Source organism: Myotis brandtii, unplaced genomic scaffold (genome assembly GCF_000412655.1).
Source record: "Myotis brandtii unplaced genomic scaffold, ASM41265v1 scaffold103, whole genome shotgun sequence".
Classification (NCBI taxonomy): domain Eukaryota; kingdom Metazoa; phylum Chordata; class Mammalia; order Chiroptera; family Vespertilionidae; genus Myotis; species Myotis brandtii.
The window spans coordinates 1,592,079-1,613,355 of NW_005353460.1; the positions used below are offsets into that span (position 1 = coordinate 1,592,079).

Genomic DNA, 21,277 nt, shown 5'->3' on the forward strand with positions numbered 1-21,277 from the left:
GCCTGGGAGCGGGAGGGGAAACCCAGCAGGAGTGCCTGGGAGCGGGAGGGGAAACTGGCCACAGCCCTGTCATAGGGACAGGCGTCCTCTGGAGCCAGGCCAGGCCGCTCTGAGCCTGTAGGCCCGTGCATAGGCCCAGAGCGGCCGAAGTCCGGAATGCCGGGCCTAAGCTTACAGGTGCCAAGCGGCCGGGGTTGGGGTGGGAACATCCCCAGGACCCAGGCACTCCAAGCTGGCGCACACCCAAGTGGCCAGGAACGGGGTGGGAACATCCCCTGCAGCGAGTGAGCAGACAGCAGGGCCCTGCTTGCCACTGTCCGTGGCAGCGAGGGGCAAGCAGTCCCTTGCAGGGCCCCCACAGAGAGCAGACACCAGGGCCCTGCTTGCCCCTGCAGTGGCGAGCCAGAGAGAAGACAGCAGGGTGCTGCTTGCCCCTGACCCCAGCGGCGAAGGACAGGCAGTCCCCTACAAAGAGCAGACACCAGGGCCTATGGTGGCGTCAAGCAGGCAGGTCCGCAGAGAGCAGAGGACCATGGGGAGCAGGTCTAAGCCGTCAGTAGGACATCCCCTGAGGGCTCCCAGATTGGAGAGGGTGCAGATCGGGCTGAGGGACCCCTCCTTCCCCGTGCACGAATTTCGTGCACCGGGCCCCTAGTCTTATTATAATTGAGTATTTTTCTCCCTAGGATCTTAGTAATATTGGTCCTGCTTATGACAACCAAAAACAAAGCAGTGCTGTAAATACCAGTGGGAATTTAAATGGTAAGTATTTAAATGTTTCATTGATGAAATTTTTGTAAGCTATTGAATTCATATGTGCCTAGAATTGGGCATTCTTTTAGTTGACTATTAACTCGATATTTACTAAAATGCTTTAAAGTCCTAAACTCAATTTTTAGGAGCTACCCAAGGTTGTGACAGATGGTAGTGGAGAACTCTTTGGCACTTGATAGCACAGTTTGGTCTTAAGTGAAACAGATATAGCATAAAGGTACAATTTTAAGGTTGGATTTACTGTGTTTACATTAGACTCCCCAACTATATCTTCATAACTAACAATTTAGATTCAGTTGCTCTCTATTCTTTTTCCTTAATTCAGTTGTTATTTAACAGACTTCTAATTTTCTTGCCCCGGAACTTCAGCTTATTCACATGACAGCATTATCTGTATTGATCACCCACTATAGCATGCTTATTCTATTTGTAACCCATCTAATAGCAGAAATACCCTTCATTACTAATGGTAATCTAATGAGAGTTGGGGTTGCTGGTGGTAGCTAGCAATTCATTGGACATATGACATCATTAACTTGTTTTTGGAGTGGTCAGCATCTTAAATATGTAATCATTTCCTCTGTTATTAATATTCTATGATTGGAAATAGCTAAGTGTATTGTTTATCTTTTTACACCATTTCCCCCCCTCTTCATTGTTTGACAAATACATGGTGCCACTTCTGTTGTTACAGGTGGAGCCTCTTTTGGAGGTGAATTCCTCCTCTGTCTTCTTTCAGCCTCTCAGACTTAAGTATTTTGTGGTTTGAAAAGTGCTTTTTTGCTGAGTTGTGGTAGAAGCTAAAACTAAATTAAAATTTCAAAGCATTGTGAAAATGGTGGCAGTAGCATTTACTATGAAACAGTAGTTCCAGTTTAATGTTAGTAATTTAAAGCTTGTATGTTGTCATATTCTGCCTAACACGGCCACAATTGGTTTGTTCAAGATGGATCTAAAACTTCTCTCTTAAAATAATTAAAATGCAAATGACAATAAAAATCTAACAGTTTTGATTAAGGTTACTCAAACTAAAGATATTGATGTTGCAACAGTTTAACATTAAACCTTTTATGAGAAATAGGAATCACACCTGATGTGTTCATAAAAGGAAGTATTGCATAAACCTGGTCCAGTATATGCAGAATATGACCTGCCTTCAACGTCTCGAACCTTTTTATTGCAGCAGAATTGCTGATAAATTCCAAGCTTGCCCCAAATTAAGATACAGTACTATATGCAGTTGTTTACATAAAGGTGTTTTCCTGCAGTTCAGGGACATTTTCTGGAAGACGAACTGAGAGGAATGACAGCATTGGACAAAATGTTTAAAGTACCTATTTTAGAAATATACAAGGTTGTATTTCTTGTGGCCATAGTATGCAACTAAATTTTTAAAATTAAATATATAACCTATCTCCTAATATTTGCTTTTAATTCCACAAGTCAGGTTAGTCCAAACTGAATTTTATGCATGGCACAATTATAATTGTAAAAATTGCCTACTAAATTTAAAGCCTTCTTTCTTAAATTTGTGTCATGTGCAACCATAGTTGAGGCAGCACTGGAGAGAAACACCTTTTTAGTACTTCTGTTTTCGTTTTCCATGTCTGATGTACTTTTGTTTTGTTGGATATTCAAGTTAAGTGCTTTTGCAGATATTGTGCCTTTATTGTGTTTATGGAATATATCATGTGTAGTTCAAGCAAGCCAACATCTACCTACAGTGAGGATATTCTCTCTTTATGGCTGTTTGTATTGATTTGGATGGGGGGGAAAAGCTTTATCCATGCAATTGTTTTTAGCTGTGGGTGTTTAGAATCTGAATGAGTAAAAATGCATTTGTGTCACATCCTGAGAAAATGTCCTGGTAGTTGCAGTTCACTAAGAAAGGAAAGTTGAAAATGTAACACAGGTTCATTTGAGCTTACTGCCAGAACCCAGTGTTCTTGGGCCATGAGACACTCAGCACGTTCATTCAGAACCAGGGAGAAGTCCAATCTGCTTTTGGGAAGGAAATCCTCCTGTGATGTTACACAAATGCATGTTGGGAATGTTAGTCCCCATGGAATTTGTGTCCACATAGTGCTTCTATCGCAGCTCATTGAAAATAATCTGCCTTCTCTTTAAAGGGGGAATTGCAGCAGGAAGCAGTGGAAAAGGAAGAGGAGCTAAGCGCAAACAGCAGGATGGAGGGACCACAGGGACCACCAAGAAGGCCCGGAGGTGGGCAGAAAACACTCACCTCCATTCACCATTGTTAGAGTATTGTTTGGTGCTAGCAAAGTCCATCCAAGGGAAGAGCCATACATTTCAAGTAGACTGAGGTTTAAAAAGCCTGTCCATTTTTTCTCAAATCTTGAGCACCTTGAGAGGTAAAATAACCCCATGCTAGGTATCCTGATTTACAAACTTGGTACTACATGAACCAGCCTCAGGGCAGCACTCTGTTGAGTAAGGCATTTTGAGAAAGGCTAGATGGGGGAGAGGGAGTGAAACCAATATTGAACACTGGCTCTTTTACTCAACACATAGCAGGCGGATCACAAGCATTCTCGTGTTTTCATATTACACAGTGTTTTACATAAATGTTAAAGGCATGCCTTAAAATTAAATACCCATTGCATTTTGAAGTTATTTATTACATGTTCTTACAAGCTAATATCTTTTTAAAGTATGATACTTTGTAAAACGTTTTTTGTACTCGTTCAGTAGAAACTTATCTGGCCACTGGGTAAAGCTAGCAATAAAACTACGGGTGCACAATGTGTTAAACTTTTTGCCTCTTTCCTTCACTTTTTTCAATACTGAGGTGATGAAATCCAGGTCATTTCTCATTTAGATAACAGGTAGTAAGTGCTCATATTGCTGAGTTTCTGTTCATTAGTTTATAATAATAAGTAAACTAAGGGAAATTGCCTTCATTCCTCTTCTTCCTTTCTTCCCTATGATATACTAGCTCAGTATCAGAGATTCAGTCAATCCCTACAGATTGAAGTGGTTTAACCAAAACTATTTTGCTAAATAAAGCGAATCCTTTTCGTTTCTCTGTTTTGCCTGCAGAGGGCAGGATGGTGTATTTGAGTAATGAAAAGCATTTGTGAAGTTGCTTGTGTTCCAGCTGAAATCTAATAAGTTAGAGGCCTTTCTTACAGAATTGAAGGCATTTGAGCTAGAGGGGGCTTTAGTTTCTTGACTTTATTTTTTCCTTTCTACAGTGACCCTTTGTTTTCTGCTCAGCGCCTTCCCCCTCATGGCTACCCCTTGGAACACCCATTTAACAAAGATGGCTATCGGTATATTCTAGCGGAGCCTGATCCCCATGCCCCTGACCCTGAGAAGCTTGAACTTGACTGCTGGGCAGGAAAACCTATTCCTGGAGATCTCTACAGAGCCTGCTTGTATGAACGGGTTTTGTTAGCCTTACATGATCGAGGTATGTAAACTATTAATGTTCATGTTGGACCCAGTGTTACCCTAAACTTTTGTCATCAGCTTTGTCCAGTCTAGAATTAGATACACGTGTCAGTCTATAGCCACTCCTCCGCACCCATTTCTAGACTCAGCCGAATATGTAAGAAGTAATTTCCTTTTTTGTCTCTCATAAGCTCTAGCCATTATGTAAACACATATACACACACATGTACACGCATATATATAGTTTATGAACACTTTATATTTTGAACTAATTTTAGACTTACAGTAAAATTGCAAAAACTATAGTTTCCATATATTCCTCATCGAGCTTCCCCTAGTGATAACATCTTACCCAACCATAGTATAATTATCAAAACCATGAAATTGACATTGGTAAAAGCTATTAATGAAACTAAAAACTTTACTTAAATTTCAATAATGCCTCTTTCCTAAGATCTCATATTGCATTGTTATTTCTCCTTAGTCTCTTACAGTCTTCAACAGTTCCTCAGTAATAGCCTGTTTTTCATGACCATAACACTTTTAAACGTATTCATCAGTTTTGTTATCCAGTATTTCTCAGTGAGGGTTTGTCTTTTTCTCATAATTAGACTGAGGTTATGGGGTGTTTGTTGTTGTTTGTGTGGGTTTTTTTTTTTTTTTAACACTACAGAAATGAGTCCTCATTGCATCACCTCATGGAGTTCATGATGTCAGTATGTCTCCTGATGGCTTGTATTGACCATGATCATTTGGCTAAGATGGTTTCTGCTGGCTTTCTCTACTGTCTTTCCCTTTTTCCTTAGTAAATAACTTGGGGAATGATACTTTGAGGCTATACAAATAACTTATTTCTCTGTAAAGTTTTATGTACTAATTTTAGTATCGTAACCAGTGGATCTTGTCTGCAGCGATTATTAATGTGGTGTTTGCCTAATGATTTTTTATTTTTTCCTTTCTCCAATTATTATTTACTTGATTATATCAGTATGGACTCATAGATACTTACTTTATTCTGTGGAGTATACTTTCTTTTGTTGCTCAGATACCATTCATTATCATTTGGAATGTGAGAGTGAGTTTGTTTATTTATTTTAAAGGTATTTTTATTGAGGGATATTCTACAAGCTAAAGTGACCAGTACTCTTCAAAATGTCACTGTCATGAAAGGCTTGAGGAACTGTCCCAGATTGAAACATGACAACTAAATGAATTGTGGGATCTTGGATTAGATCCAGGACCAGGAAAAGGATATTGTGTTGATAATTGGCTTATTTTGAAGAAGATATGTTGATTAATTAATAGTATTGTATAAATGTTAGTTTTCTGGTTTTGATAATTATATTAATGGTTATAGATGGTGTTAACATTTAAGGAAGCTGAATGAGGACTGTACTATCTTTGAAAATCTGAAATTCAAAGTAAAAAGTTAAGTCTTAAAGGATGTTTATTCAAATCAGGATTTAAGCACATTACAATTGGTTTATTATATTTCAGGGAACAGGCAATATAATTAATTTAACTTGTCCTCTTCAACATATAATAAAACTGGATTACCTAACAACTTCCTTCCTCTCTTCTCATCTTTGTCTTGAGATTTTTAAACTCCTGAACTAATATTTCTGATTCCTGACCTGATGTTTCTGATCTTTCACTGAGGTGTAAGACTCATGTTTTGTGGCAGTTGTCTCCCAGTATCTCAGATAAGTTGCAGGCCTTTGTTTTTATCTCCATCTCTGCAGCTCCCCAGTTAAAGATCTCTGATGACCGGCTGACTGTGGTTGGAGAGAAGGGCTACTCTATGGTGCGGGCTTCTCATGGGGTCCGGAAAGGGGCCTGGTACTTCGAAATTACGGTGGATGAGATGCCACCAGACACTGCTGCTAGACTGGGCTGGTCTCAGCCGTTAGGTAAGCTGTGGTTATAGTATGGACAGTGAAGCAGGTAGAGAGGTATAAGACTATCTGGCTAATAAGTTTTACTACTTTGGAGCCTATCAAATTATGGACATAAAATTCAGTTCCGATAGAGGAGACCAAGATGGCGGCATAGGTAAACACCGCAGACTGCTGCCACAAACAACCACTTCAAAAATACAACTAAAAGACGGAACGGACATCACCCAGAACCACAGGAAGGCTGGCTGAGGAGAGACTCTTCAACTAGAAGGAAAAATAACAGCACACCGAGGCTCAGAGGAGGCGCAGTGTGGAAAATACTCAGGTGCGGAGGTGCGCGCGCAAAGCGGGCTGGTGGCTGAGAGCGCGGTTGTCGTTTTCGGTCAGGGGGGAGTCTCAGACTCTGAGCTCCAGATACGGGCGAATCGCTGGGGACTCGGACCCAAACGGGAGAAGCGGGAGTGTCTGGCATCAGTTGGAAGGCAGCTTTCCCTCCGAGGTTTGCAGCGGTTCCGGGGGTTCTGAGAAGCAGAGCCTCTGGGAACGGGACTGAGAGGGGCCATAACCACTCCCTCCGCCCGCCCTGTTGAGCCCGCCCCGCCCAAGCCCTGCGCAGAGCCATTTGCCAGATCGCCGCAGGCAAAGGCTAGATTAGCACCTCCCCAGAGGACAGAAGTTTTCCGCGGCAGACACAGCTGATTCACACAGCCAGTCGGCCTGGTGGTCAAATCCCTCTAGTATTAACTACAACAATCAAGGCTCAACTAGAACAAGACTGCGCACAAAGACCACTAGGGGGTGCACCAAGAAAGCATAAAAAATGCGGAGACAAAAAAACATGACAGAAATGGAGGATATAGAGCTAAAAAACGCAATTTTGAGGGCTTGCAATAAACTTTTGGAGAGCTTCACGAAAACTAATGAGACCCTCGATGCTATGATAAAGAAACAACTAGAAATTAAGCATACACAGTCGGAAATAAAGAATATTACACCCAATAGCAGACCAGAGGAGCGCAAGAATCAAGCCAAAGATCTGAAATGCGAAGAAGCAAAAAACACCCAACCGGAAAAGCAAAATGAAAAAAGAATCCGAAAATACGAAGATAGTGTAAGGAGCCTCTGGGACAGCTTCAAGCGTACCAACATCAGAATAATAGGGGTGCCAGAAGATGAGAGACAGCAAGATATTGAAAACCTATTTGAAGAAATAATGGCAGAAAACTTCCCCCACCTGGTGAAAGAAATGGACTTACAGGTCCAAGAAGCGCAGAGAACCCCAAACAAAAGGAATCCAAAGAGGACCACACCAAGACACATCATAATTAAAATGCCAAGAGCAAAAGACAAAGAGAGAATCTTAAAAGCAGCAAGAGAAAGAAACTCAGTTACCTACAAGGGAATACCCATACGACTGTCAGCTGATTTCTCAACAGAAACTTGGCAGGCCAGAAGGGAATGGCAAGAAATATTCAAAGTGCTGAATACCAAGAACCTACAACCAAGAATACTTTATCCAGCAAAGCTATCATTCAGAATTGAAGGTCAGATAAAGAGCTTCACAGATAAGGAAAAGCTAAAGGAGTTCATCACCACTAAACCAGTATTATACGAAATGCTGAAAGGTATCCTTTAAGAGGAGGAAGAAGAAAAAGGTAAAGATACAAATTGTGAACAACAAACATGCATCTATCAACAAGTGAATCTAAGAATCAAGTGAATAAATAATCTGATGTACAGAATGAACTGGTGATTATAATGAATCAGGGACATAGAAAGGGAATGGACTGACTATTCTTGGGGGGGAAAGGGGAATGGGAGATGCGGGAAGAAACTGGACAAAAATCGTGCACCTATGGATGAGGACAGTGGGTGGGGAGTGAGGGCGGAGGGTGGGGCGGGAACTGGGAGGAGGGGAGTGCATTTATCATTCTTCTAAATTTAACTTTGCACAAGTAGTTCCAAAGGGTTTAGGCAGTTGCAATTCTTGGAATATTTTTATAATTCTTTGCTTATGAGAAATAGTCTATAATAATAAAAGGGTAATATGCTAATTAGACCGGACGTCCTTCTGGCGGACAGGGGCCGGGGCTGGGGCCCTTGCACGAATTTCATGCATCGGGCCTCTAGTAATTTTATAAAATTGATGACTCTTCCTCCCCCACACCAAAAAAAAAAAAAGGTAAAATTTTTTTTGTTTTTTTTAGCAAACCAGAAGTTGGGTTGCAGTCTTCTGACTTCCTGTATATCTTTTTTTGGGATAGGTAACCTTCAAGCTCCCTTAGGTTATGATAAATTTAGCTATTCTTGGCGGAGCAAAAAGGGAACCAAGTTCCACCAGTCCATTGGCAAACACTACTCTTCTGGCTATGGACAGGGAGATGTCCTAGGATTCTATATCAACCTTCCTGAAGACACAGAGACAGCCAAGTCGCTGCCTGATACTTATAAAGATAAGGTAAGTTTATCCTCCTGAAATATTCCTGGGTTTGCCGACCAGTACCTGCAGCTGTAGTCTGTGGCCTCCTGTGATGTTGACCCACCATTCATATTTTCCCCAACATTTCATTATGAAAATTTTCAGTCATAACAAAGTTGAAAGAATTTAAAAGTCAGTGTTCGAATACCCATCACCTAAATTCTATTAACATGTTATGCATTTGTTCTCCACACACCCGTCCATCCATCCATCCCTCTTTCTTCAAAAGAATATTGCAGACATTCACTCCCCACCAAGTACTTCAAGATGCACATCATTAGCTAGAGTTCAAACTTTGTTTAGTTTTTTCTTTTGATGTAAAATTTACATAAAATGAAATGTGCAGATTTTCACTCACTGAGTTTTAAGTTTGACCCAAACCGCTGCTGAGACATAGACTCTATCGTCAGGACCGGAAGGTCCCTCATGCCCTTTCCCAGTCGTTCCCCAGTCCCACCTACACCCATAAAGGCAACTACCTCTCTGGGTAATTTTAAGAATTTTTTTTCCCCATCATATTTCTATTCTATAGGCTTTACTTGTTCTTGATCTTATATAAATGGAATCATGCAGTATGTTGTTTTGCATCTGGATTTTATCATTTGGCATACTGCTTTTGATATTCATTCATGTTGTGTTGTTGCCTTGTTCTCATTCCATTGTATGAATATTCCACAGTGTGTTTATCCATTTTCTATTTTTTCCAACTATGTTGAAAAATAATTAACATATAACACATTTATTTTCCTGTTGATGGACACTTGCCCACTTTTAAGTTTGGGGCTGTGCACATTCTTGAACAAATCTCTTTGTAAACATGTTTCCATTTATTTTGGAATTACTGGGCTATAGGGTAGTTTTATATTTATTTTTATGAAAAATTGCCCAACTCTCCATTTTCACCAACTATATGTGATAATTTTAGTTGCTCCACTGTTGTCGTGGTGAGAGTATATATGTATTTAAATGTATGTGTTTCCTCAAAATTTATTAGTAAAGGTCTTTTTGAAAATGTTTAGCAAACATACCTTCCTGGTACTTTTTAAGAAGCACATAGTTCAAAATCTAGCAAAGCTAACTCTGCAAAGATTTCTAATTTCTGTTGCAGAGCGCATGACTCAGTGCTATTTGTGTGATGTTGCTGATGCTTCAATGAGCCTTTTTTTCCTTTCTCTCTTGGTTTTCAAGGCTTTGATAAAGTTCAAGAGTTATTTGTATTTTGAGGAAAAAGACTTTGTGGATAAAGCAGAGAAGAGCCTAAAGCAGACTCCCCATAGTGAGGTGAGTCATGGTCACAAAAGCGTCAGAACTAGGAGACCTTGAAGATTGGACCAACCCCCTAATTATAAGTGAGGAAAATGAGGCCCAAAGGGGAATGAAGGGTTTTCCCGCTAACAGAGTAAGCTCACACCCTGCCTACTGTGTTTGTGCTCTCTCTGTGATACTATGCTGCTGCTATTAGAGGGACAATCGTGGTTCTTTCAGGAACACTGTAGAAAAGAAGTAAAAACAGTGGTCTAACAAGGAAATCTACAAATGGTTGAAGAAGCAAGTCAGAGATGGTTATTCTTTATCAGAAGAGGTACCAAGTACAGAGGGAGGAACACTGGAGGAGGAGAGGAAAGGAGAGGACCCGGCTGTGTGAGTGGAGGCAGCCAGAGCTGGAATGGCTCATTCAGTGTCCCCTAGAACTTTCCCTACCTCCCTGTGCCAGGGTCGCTGGGGACATGTCTACCCAAGGTCATAACACAAAGAAGGGCTGACAAATCTGGACCAGCCACAAGGGCCAAAAATAAAAGGGGAAGGGAAGGAAGGAAGTTCTGAGCTGGAAACATTTTTCCATAAAAATGCTGTGAATGCACCTGAATCAATAATAGAAACTAATATAGGAGAGATTAAAACAAAACTAGGATTGTAGTTGAAAAATGAGTAAAGGGAAGCAGTTAGTAGATCTAAGGATGATACAGCCAGAAAATACAGCAAGTCCTGGAATAACGTCATTTCATTAACACTGATGAGGTGCAGTAGAAACTTAACTCAGTTATATCAATTAGCCAGTGGTAAAATTGGTTTCAAAATGTGTTTCGCCACAGTTCCAAGAACTATCGATGATGTTAAGTGAGGAATTATTGTACAGCCAGAGAGAAGATTGCTCTTTCTGAGCAGAAGAGACCAAAAGTTACTTCAGAAAAAGGAACCTTTTATTTATTTATTTTTAGAAGTTTGAATTTTTTAAAATAGTATATTGATTTTTAGAGAGAGACAGGGACACCTTGATGTGAGAGTACAGCATTGATCGGCTGCCTACTGCATATCCCCTATCAGGGATTGAGCCTGAAACCCAGGCATGTGCCCTGACTGGGAATTGAACTGGCAACCTTTCAGTGCATGTGATGATGCCCACCCAACTGAGCTACACTGGCAAGGGCAAAAAGAACCTTATCTGGGGGAAAAAATTATATATATATAAAACGCTAATATGCAAATTGTCCTATATAATAAAAGGTTAATATGCAAATTGTCCCCTCTACTGGGAGTTTGACCAGGGGGTGGGGCTGGCCGGCCAATGGCTCGTGACTCTTCCCCCCACCCCCTTCCCCCAGGGCTGCCCCGCCTGATCGGCTCCAATCAGGGCGGGTGGCCAGACCCCACCCATGAACGAATTCGTGCACCGGGCCTCTAGTATACAGATATATCCTATTAATAAAAGCCTATGTGGTCAACACGCCCTCATGCCACAACAAGTGATCACCAGGAGGCTGCATGTGCAGTGGGTGGGCGGGGGCTTAATGCATGTGCAGTGCGGAGGCGGAACCCCTGGCTTCAGCCTACCTCTTTGGGGCAATCAAGGAGCCCTGGATGGGTGGGCGGGGCCGACCTCTTTGGGGTGACCAATCGTGGGGCTCCCGCACTGTGAGGGGGCACAGGCCAGGCTCGGCCCCCCGCCCCTCCCCCAGTGCACGAATTATATATATATAGTGGTTCAGAGAGAATATACAGGATAGTTTGGGGAGATAAAGAACAAAGAAAATGAGAATTCAGAGACTGACAGAATATCCTGAGATTTTTGAAGTAGAAATGTAGAAATAAGAACCTTATGCAAGGTATAAATACAGTATAATAAATAATAGTATAACTGGTAGAAGTAGCATAGGAATGCAGAAAGCAAATAAATGTGAACACCAACTAGAATAGTGCATATAAATAGGTGAGAAACTGATTAAGTGATGTTATTACACAAGCTATATGCTATTGGAGTACATTATCACCAGTATGGTGGCACAGCACTTCTGAAGGGTGCTCCAAGTGAATTCTTTTTTAATGTGTGTGTGTTCTGTTTTTAAATTCAAAAGTAAAAGTGTGCTTTTTGTTTCAGATAATATTTTATAAAAATGGTGTCAATCAAGGTGTGGCTTACAAAGATATTTTTGAGGGGGTTTACTTTCCGGCCATCTCATTGTACAAGAGCTGCACGGTATGTACCATCTGTTCATCATGTGGACAGAACTTGGGAGAAATAGGTGAATGGCAATAGTCAAAGGGCCACTGCCTGAGTTCTAGAAAGAAATCTGATTTGCCTAAGGAAGATGGGAATGTTTTCTGACTGTCACTGTTTGCTCCAAAAATAGTTGGGTGTTTTATGAAGCATTTGCTTCATGCAATTAGTGTGCCCCATATTTGTCCTTTGAATGTACTGTGTGGTAATATTATTGTTCAGTGTAATGGCTGTAAACTATTTATGTGCATAAATCAGTTTGGTGTTATATATGTCATGAAAACCTACCATTGTTAGTTTGTAACTGTTGCTTTATTGATTTAAAAAAATATATATAATTCAGTATGAAGGGGACTATCATTAGATCTTGTTAGTTTTTTAAAAAAGTGATTTGGAAAGGTAATGCCTGGAAGTTTCCCATGTATTTTAGTCTATTTTACTTACCTAATTCTTGATGGACATTAAGGTGTTGGCCAATTTTAGCAATATTAATATATATCATTGTTCCTGTTAAACCCTGAATATCACAGCTACCCTCAAAGAGAAAAATATCCCATTAACTTTTTCACTATATACTTACTTTGTTTTGCCATGTCTGCTTGAATTAAATTTATCCCAGGTTTCCATTAACTTTGGACCATGCTTCAAGTATCCTCCAAAGGATCTCACTTACCGCCCTGTGAGTAACATTAAAAATGTCCACATGCATCCTCAGCATCTTTGTGACTTCTTGCTGTAGTTATTCTAATCACCTCCTTTCTGTTTCTCATTCCTCCCACAGATGAGTGATATGGGCTGGGGCGCTGTCGTAGAACACACTCTGGCTGATGTCTTATATCATGTGGAGACAGAAGTGGATGGGAGGCGGAGTCCTCCGTGGGAACCCTGACCAGGTCCCTCTTTCTTTGCAGACATGGACTTTCTGGGGAATGATATTGGGGGATTTTCTTTTTGTTTTTAACGTGACCAACGTTATCCCGAAGATACTGCAGAACATAGCCTCTGCTGTTAGCAAGGTAAAAGGCTGGGTGGGACTGGGAGAGACTCCCTGCCCTTCAGTACTCTCCCTGCTTCTAGTGACTGCTTTCATTTTGTGTGCGAGATGCCAACTGCTGACCCTAGAATCCCATAAGCTCCCTGTGAAACTGGTGCTGTACCATGTTCCCCACTACTGGGGCTTGTTATCTTACTGTATTCTCTAGGGAGTGGATAATGTTGTCTAAGTAGCTAACTTATTTAGAGACTTTTTCCCCTCTGTGGGCATTGACTCCTTCCCACCTGATTTGCAAGGATGGTGGGCCTGTCTCCGAGAACAGCTGGAATCAGTGGCTGTGCATACCAAACCGGTCGAAGAGCTCTCAGTGGGTGTGGGTTTGTTTTTGTTATTAATTTTGAAGTACTCTTTTGAACACTGGGATCTCTGAAACTACCATGCCTCTAGAACTGTAATTGTGACAGGAACTCGCTTGCAGCTTTAATAATTAGAAACTCTTTCCAAATAAAACTTGTGATCACGCATGTGTGCCATTTTGCTTCCCTCTTGGGACAGAGTCAGAAATGTGGGCTGTCTGCGGAAGGGTAGCCAGCAGTGGAGGAGACAGGCTTCTGACTTGTACCTCACTCCCTCTCCAATTGCTTGCTTTCTCTCCAGCCAACTCAACCACCCCCTTTATCCTGTGAAAAGTAAGACTCTCAAGAGGTGAAGAAGAGTAAAGGGTTAGTGGTCTCCCTCCAGTTCTCCTTGAGCAAGTGTATTAATACGTGCAGCTTGTTTTCCTGCCGTGCTTCTCTTCCTTTGTGTAGCTGATGATTAAAGGGCAGTTTTCAGAAACTAAACACTAGAATGTAAAAATGACTGTTTTCTTAGGCTCCCTTTTTTATACATCAATGGCAATGCAGCCCTCCCAGGATGGCCCTAAACTCTCCCGCATATAAATTCCTACCTATGTTAACAGGTAGAGTGGTTCACCACGAGGTAGTAATATGTTGCCAAGAATCACCATATATTAAGAAATTCCCCAAATTTCAAGTGACTGTTGGTATCTTAACAGTAGTTTTGACTAATATATTTTTTTCCTAACTAGAAGACAAATATATTAATTTGGGCCATTCCACATCTCAGCAGGAAACCTCACACTGAATCAGTATGATCTTAGGCTGGAGTCTCAGTCTGTCACCCTTAAACACCTGTTTACTTGTGACTGGTCTTAAAGGGCAAACATGGCTACAAAGTTTCTGGATCATCAGAGTTTGAAGAACTTTTAAGATGAGGGTTGTGTTATTTAGAGGAAGCTGGAGGTAAATTCTTTATAATATAAATTACCACATATGTAATTATGTAAAATACAAATTATGAAATATAATTACAACCTACTCTTTTTAAATGATAAAATTAGTTTTTGTACATTTGGCTTTCGTAAATCAGAGATAGCAGGAATAATGATTTTGTCTGTTTATACTTGATGTTCAAAACATGTGTGTTCTGACAAGGTTCATTTGAAGGGCTCAAAGAATACTCTATAGTCCTGTATAAAATGGTTTTTGTAAATAGATCATTACAACTTACTTTATTCAAAGTTAAACAAGTGGGAGAATATTTCCCCAGTCATTTCAAAGACACAGTTGCATAGTTTGAAGAAGGCAAATTATAATCAAGCTCAAAACCATGTTATGTGTTGAAAGCCCATTTCTTTACTATTGATATGTTCTCTTTTGAAACCAGGGTATATATTGCTCTATACATCTTCAAACAACTATTTTCTCTTACTGGGGAGTAGATGATATTTCTGTTCTAGAAAATGCTTCTACAACTATCCCCTCTCACTCTGAAGCTCCTTGACAGATAAACAGTAATTATACCTATTTCAAAAATAGACCAAGAAACAATGAAACAATCAGAATAAATAATAATAAATATCTCTAATTGTAAATTTTCAATACCTTAATAAATATTAGAATTTCTGCTGTTGCTAATTGTTTAATAAATAAGATAGAACTCTATTTCCAAATGGTATAAATCATCAATGCTATTAGCACTAGAATGGGAAAGCTTCAAGTTGTATACATTTTAGCAAAGTAACCCCATCCCAGTTTATATTTTTAAAGCATAAATTTTCTGACTCTCAGAAGGGGAATTTGCTATCATCATATTACCCCCTTTTCCAGCCATCTCTCAAAATAGTAAAATATTGACCTACTAAAGCAGAGAAATTGGCATCCCTGAGCCAAGCTGAGAGCTGATACAATAGACTGAAGTAAAGATTCAGTTGCCTTGTTAGGTCTAAATAGTCACTAATGAGAAAATAATAAAATTTATTTTTAATGTTATCTTAGTAATACTTATATAGTTTCAGGTGTACAGTTCTATAATATGTCATCTGTATATTGTATTATGTGTTCACCACCCAAAGTCAGACTATCCTTCCTTTTAATTAAGTAAATAAAAATCCTCAGTCATGATTTTCACCTTTGAATACCCATTAATCAGGTACCAATTTTAGTGCTCTTAAGAATTAGGCTTGTGCTTATCCTAGAAATTAAATTTTATGAAAGGTTTTGATAACAGATTCTAAATAATTGAATGATATAAGTCCCCGGTAGTTTTTCCTTTTAATGAGTTAGGGGATTAAAATTTAAGATTTTAATCTAGGACTCCTTTAGTATGAAGTTGACATTTACTCAAATAGATTTCTTAAGAGTAGAATTTTAAAACAGGTACAGACTGAAGTTTTTGTATTAGTTACGATTCTTTATTCTGACTGGTGCTTGTGGAAGTAGTAGGGAAATCAGCCTAATAATTATTTTTGTATTTTTTTGGTCAAGAAAACCTGAACTAGATCTCTGGAAGGCACCTGCTGTGGGGAGTTGCCCGCACTTTGGTGCAGCTCTCTGCTTGCTTGGTGGAGGGGCAGAGAGTTGCTGGAGCCCCTCTTGTAAGACCCTAATATTCCACACACACTGCCTGCAGGGAGTGGAACTCTTGAGCCCATAAAGCATGAGGTCCCAATCCTTGTATTTAGCACCCTCTGCACCCTCTCTCAGCTAGTAGCATTTTAAGGTGTTTTTAGGTAGACATGTAAGGGCCAGAGAAAAATTTTACAGATATTTTGAGACCCTTAACCTTCATTTCCCAGCTATTCAGTGAATGAAATTAGAAGGCTTGACCTCTATATGAGACCCATCCCTATTTTCTTGGTACTAAAATTTTACCAATCTGAGTCCTAATATCATAATGTAAATATACTACCACCCCACCCACAGTCCCCAGATGATCTCAAGCAGACTCGCAGGCTTCTGGGAGGGATTTTCCTGATGAGCACACAAGCCAATGCAGCGGGAACAGTGGGAAGCCACAGGCTGGTCTTCAACACCTGGCCTCAGGAGCAGGACTGGACTCCAGGTGCTTGCGCAGGTGGTTGGCAAAGTCCACCTGGGTCTGTGATAGGACTTTGTTGATGATAGTCTTTGGCAGCCATCCCTAAAGTAAAAGATGAAAGAATTTGACCATCTTGTGGGTGGTGGTCCACTCTAGACACCTCTGGATCCTATCACATTACGGTTTGGTCTTAGTCTTCTAGCTCTGTTTATAGATGCAACCTTGTTGACTGGAGTCGGGACCACGGTCCCTCCGTAGTTGCGGGAGGGACCGCATTGCTGCCCTGCTGTCATGAGAGTGTCAGAAGAACAGGATTTGTTCTCAAGACAAATTAAGACGTATCTTCCCAGCTGTGTGACCCTGAGCTAGTGAGCATACCTTTCTGGGCCTAAGTTTCCCCTTTAAAAAAAAAAAACTATAGAGTTGAGATTTGATATGAGAGGTAAGAAGGAGCCATTGCGGGCTTTTGAGAGATGGTGGAATATCAAGCCATTACTCAAATCTCTTCTCCCTTCAACAGTCTAATTCTCTCTAAATGGAAGGATTTTTCCTATTCCCTGTGGGAGTGGTAAACTATTTTCCTCTCACCACCTTCCCACTGTGCCACCTCCCATGCCCCTCTCACCTTGAGGTCAATGCTGAGCAGCCAAGTGAGTTTGGTCTTTGATGGACTCCCAGCCAGAGGGTGGAGCACCATGCAAGTGGGGCCATGCTCAGCTCTGTCAATTGAAGAGAAGTTGAATCAGGAGGCCAGTTCAGTTCGCTCATGCTGACGAGTTCTACTAGCCACACTTCTACTAGCCTTGTCTTTCCAAATCTCATCAGAGAAGTGGCCTTTGCCAAGGGTGGTATTTAACAGTTGGCATGGTTACCAGCTTATCAGAACAAATGCTGATTAGAACTGGAGCTGGAACCTGGAGGCTTCCTGTGGTCCCTTATAGTTGCTGGATAAGAGGGAGGTTGAGGAAAGGGTCTAGGGTGGTGGCTGGGGCCCCTGAGGAACTCAGGGAGCAGCTGGGTTCTAAGTGGTGCAGATTACATTTTAATCACTAGTACAGCCACACCTGACCATACCAGCTAAACCTCTTGCTTTAGAAAACAATTAAGGTCTTTAAACTTTTGGGGAGAATCAGGACAAACTGGCTATATAAGTAGGGCTGATCTAGTCTTCCCTGCAATGGAAAATGAGAATCTTCCTTTGTAAAAGGAAGTTGAGAGTGGGGACCAAGGATTGGGTTTTTGGAGCCATGCTTGGCCCCCAGGCCTGTGTTAGGAAAGGGAGCTTTTGAGCCTGCTGCCAGTATCACCTGATGACACCTTTCTGCTCAGGCATCTGCCCGAACTGCGTGGCCATGCCAGCCAGCACGCAGGTGGAGCCTCGGCGCTTGGCACAGCGCACACTCACGAAGTCCCGGGGCCCCACGAGGTTTCCTGCTGATTCTGCAGCCAGCTCGTGGGTGATCACTGTGTCTTTTCCAATCTTCTGCAGGACCTACCAGGCCATAGGGAACCAGAATCACTGCTTAGCCAGCGCTGGGGGTAAGGCACCACCACTCACAGCGTTGGCCACCTTTCCGACTGGGCTCTCCTGGGTCCCTGTCACTCACACCTGGGCTCTCCTCACCTTGATCTCCTTGACATTGGGGTTCCACTCTCCCATGGCCTCCATGCGTTCTACAAGCTCTTCATAAAGCCTCTCCATGGGCTGGTCCACCACCACCTCCAGCCGGAAAACCTTGCCCACGTCTGGGACCACTTTACTCAGCACTTTGTCTCCATTGGCCTGTCAGGGAGCGAGAGGAGCCCCAGGATAAAGTTAGAGGAAAATATTCCTACTCCAGAGAACATAAACAACTCTAGGCAAGGCAGGAAGGAGACAGAAGAACTCAAGTATCAGGAAACCTGGAACTATTTCTGAGTAGAACTGCAGGTGATCTTTCCTGCCACAAGCCTTGTCCATCTGCTGAAGACCAGAGGTGACCGCCTGCTCCCTGGGCCCTTTTTTCCTGGTGGCAAGTATTGATGGGCAGGACCTTACTTGACTTCAGAAGCTCCAAGATCGTGGGAGTGGGAAAAATCTGGTCTACAACCAACTAGTTACACACATACAGATGGTGGGTGGGATTTTAAAGATTTTTTTAGCCCAGTACCTTATCCAAGAAAGATGTAGGGCCAGAAGAAGGTCAGTGATTTGCCCAGAGACCCTTAGCCAAGGGCAGTGCTGGGCCTAAATCCCAGATTTCTTGACTCCCGATCTAGTAGTCTGTTAACTTGGAGAAGGAAAGCTTTTACCTAAACCAGCAGTTCTTAACCTGTGGGTCGCGACCCCTTTGGGGGTCGAACGACCCTTTCACAGGGGTCGCCTAAGACCATCGGAAAACACATAATTACATATTGTTTTTGTGATTAATCACTATGCTTTATGTTCAATTTGTAACAATGAAAATACATCCTGCATATCAGATATTTACATTACGATTCATAACAGTAGCAAAATTAGTTATGAAGTAGCAACGAAAATAATTTTATGGTTGGGGGTCACCACAACATGAACTGTATTAAAGGGTTGCGGCATTAGGAAGTTTGAGAACCACTGACCTAAACTTTGGGCAATGGGCAGCATGTAAGCTTTCAGTGAAGATAAAACCAGTCTCAATAGATCCACTGGCCTCTAACATGTGCCTCATTATTGGTTCCCAGTGAAGGTGCAGTGCTCAGGAGCAGAGAGCCCAGAAGGCGTGGGCCATCTCTGTTCTAGTCCAGCCCACTCGCAGGGGAGTCCAGATCACCCTGCAAGCTCAGCCGTCAGCAGGCTTCCTTGGCACTGGAACTTCTAGCCCAGGGTCCCTGCTGAATAGGTGTACAGTGTATTTGGAGGGTAGGATATAGGAACAATGTTTCTCAAATGCCCGTCTACAGGATGTCTTTGATGGGGGAGGGAATACTTGAGGATATGTTCTTGGGGAAGGAGAATTCTCAAAGCTACTTGTCACCCAGTGACTACTGCACAAGGCAGGAATTCTGGAGAGCAGGGACCCGCAGCTGGCTTTGTTCCTCCACACACTCCCTCACCTGCTGGTTCTCCTTCTTCCAGCCCTCCTGGCTGCTGAGGATGCCCAGGGCCTTCTTCATGGCCTCCTCTCCTTGGTTGATATAGGCCAGCTCCTGGTCGCTATAGAGAGTGTCTTCCAGCCGGGAACCTGGACACACAGCCAAGGAGAGACCAAGCTTCCTACCGATCCCCTAGCCTCCCACCAGCTTTCCTCCCTTTGATCTCTGGACCTGCTCTTTCCTCTGAAGAGCCAAGACCAAAGCCATAGGATTCAGCCTGCAGGTCAAGTTAGATTAGACACTGCAGGTGACAGGGAGAGGACCTGGGGGTGGCGGGGACAAGGGCCACATGCACAGTGTTTGCACCTGGGAGCCTTGTGACACTGGCAGAAGCCCGGAAGCCTCAGCACTTACCAAGCAGAGAACTCCGCCTCCGGACCTGATTAATCCATGCGCTGGGGGTCGGGCCCCCCAGGGCCCTCCGGTTCAGCTCTTGGCCAATGGCCAGCACAGCCTGGTGCCTCAACCCTGCAGGAAGGGAAGGAAACTGTTGCCTGGATATGCCCCTTCCACATCTTCATCTTGTTGCAGATGAGGAAACTGGCTGGGAGAGGGAAGTGATTGATCAGGAACATACAGATTCCTAGCAGGGACCTGAACTAGAGCCAGGTCAACTCCCAGTCCAGGGCTCCCTACACTGCACCAGGCTGCCTCCAGGGCCCAGAAATCTGCCTTCCATCTGGGCTGGCTTGCCTGATTCCTCCTGGAGGCAGGAGCCGCACCAGAGTTTCCCTCTTGAAAGAGAGAAGCTTTGTTCACACCAGAAAAATCCTGCCACAGCAGAATTGAAGACACCAGTCCCTGAGGGTCTGTGTAGCTGCCAGCAGCTGGGTCTTTGCTCTTCTGCTGTCTTACTCCCCTTTCTTTTCCTTCTCTCCACCCACCTCTTCTTCCCTGCCCGTGTCTTAGGCTTGCCAGCATGGCTCGTTGGAGTCCAGGCTTAGTCCTACCTCTACCACTGTGGCTAGTCCTTCCTGCTACCCTTGGGACCAATCCTAGAGGGAGGCAGAGTCAGGAAGAGGTCAAGGAAGATTGGAGCCCTGGAGGGGAAACCAGACATTACAGAACCCAGAAGGGACAAAGGCATCTTGATCTCCAGCCCAGTTCTTCCAGTGGGAAAAGTGAGGTCCACAAGGGACAAGATCGCCCAATAAGGCACAGCTGGGATCGGGACCTGAGTGGGTTGCCCCCGGTCCAGTGTTTCCCCCACTAAGCCAGGTGCCTGAGAGTCCTGGTCACCACCACGAGCGCCCTCTCCCCCAGGGAGCTCACCCTTCATGTTGCGCACGTGTCGGTAGGAGCTCCCAGCACACAGCTTAAACGTTGCCTGGAGCATTGTTTCCTGGCGGCTGGTCGCGGTAATGTAGCTGCTGCGGCTGCTGTTGCCTCTGCTCTCAAAGGCGGTTCCTTCCGTCCTTCCCGAGCCCGTCAAGGTCTGCCTCTGGGTCCCGCAGCTGTGGCTGTGACCCTGTGCTCCGTGTCTTAAATGCTCCCAGCTGAAGGCTGCGGTTAATCGCAGGAGATTAAAAAAAAGCCATCACTCACTGCTCAAAGGAAGGGGTCAAGGAGAGAGGGATTGCTTCACACTGCTGCTTTGGCCATTTGTGGGGAGGGGAGGGGGTGGAACAGGGCAAGAAAGGAGGAAAAGGCTGGAGCCAGACTCAGTGGGTGGAGGGGAGAGAGGAAGCAGTGAGGTAAAGGCGGTCTAGAAGAAAGCAGACACCATCGGA

At 42.9% G+C, this 21,277-nt stretch overlaps 2 protein-coding genes across 8 annotated transcripts in view; one reads left to right on the forward strand and one right to left on the reverse strand.

Moving 5' to 3' along the window:
* ASH2L (ash2 (absent, small, or homeotic)-like (Drosophila)) overlaps positions 1–13,579 on the forward strand; it is a 28,995-nt gene extending 15,416 nt beyond the window's left edge. For 4 of the 7 annotated variants that reach the window (XM_005856416.2, XM_005856417.2, XM_005856415.2 and 1 more), the window contains exons 8-17: positions 687–762; positions 1,469–1,486; positions 2,904–2,997; positions 3,990–4,207; positions 5,931–6,098; positions 8,351–8,544; positions 9,754–9,846; positions 11,942–12,040; positions 12,681–12,740; positions 12,843–13,579. In XM_005856416.2, the coding sequence (XP_005856478.1) occupies positions 687–762; positions 1,469–1,486; positions 2,904–2,997; positions 3,990–4,207; positions 5,931–6,098; positions 8,351–8,544; positions 9,754–9,846; positions 11,942–12,040; positions 12,681–12,740; positions 12,843–12,950 (1,128 nt within the window). In that variant the 3' untranslated portion in view covers positions 12,951–13,579. Of the gene's footprint in view, positions 1–686; positions 763–1,468; positions 1,487–2,903; positions 2,998–3,989; positions 4,208–5,930; positions 6,099–8,350; positions 8,545–9,753; positions 9,847–10,050; positions 10,536–11,941; positions 12,041–12,680; positions 12,741–12,842 lie in introns of those variants that run through there. The other 3 variants (XM_005856418.2, XM_005856419.2, XM_014536247.1) reach the window with 2 other exon arrangements.
* Positions 13,580–15,788: 2,209 nt separating this feature from the next.
* STAR (steroidogenic acute regulatory protein) lies at positions 15,789–21,143 on the reverse strand. The gene is made up of 7 exons (XM_005856423.2): positions 20,820–21,143; positions 19,902–20,015; positions 19,509–19,636; positions 18,061–18,219; positions 17,744–17,928; positions 17,062–17,155; positions 15,789–16,538 (listed from the first exon to the last, which is right to left on the reverse strand). The coding sequence occupies exons 1-7, from the start codon at positions 20,881–20,883 to the stop codon at positions 16,425–16,427; spliced, it is 858 nt and encodes a 285-aa protein (XP_005856485.1). The 5' UTR covers positions 20,884–21,143; the 3' UTR covers positions 15,789–16,424.
* Positions 21,144–21,277: the final 134 nt, after the last annotated feature.

What these genes read in the sequence shown, in the direction of transcription:
- STAR (XM_005856423.2), bottom strand. Translation starts at nt 20,883, where the DNA reads ATGCTCCAGGCAACGTTTAAGCTGTGTGCTGGGAGCTCCTACCGACAC. An exon ending in GAGGCGGAGTTCTCTGCTTG is followed by an intron (nt 19,637 to 19,901) that starts GTAAGTGCTGAG and finishes CTGTGTGTCCAG; the next exon opens with GTTCCCGGCTGGAAGACACT. An exon ending in GGAAGAAGGAGAACCAGCAG is followed by an intron (nt 18,220 to 19,508) that starts GTGAGGGAGTGT and finishes GCTCCCTGACAG; the next exon opens with GCCAATGGAGACAAAGTGCT.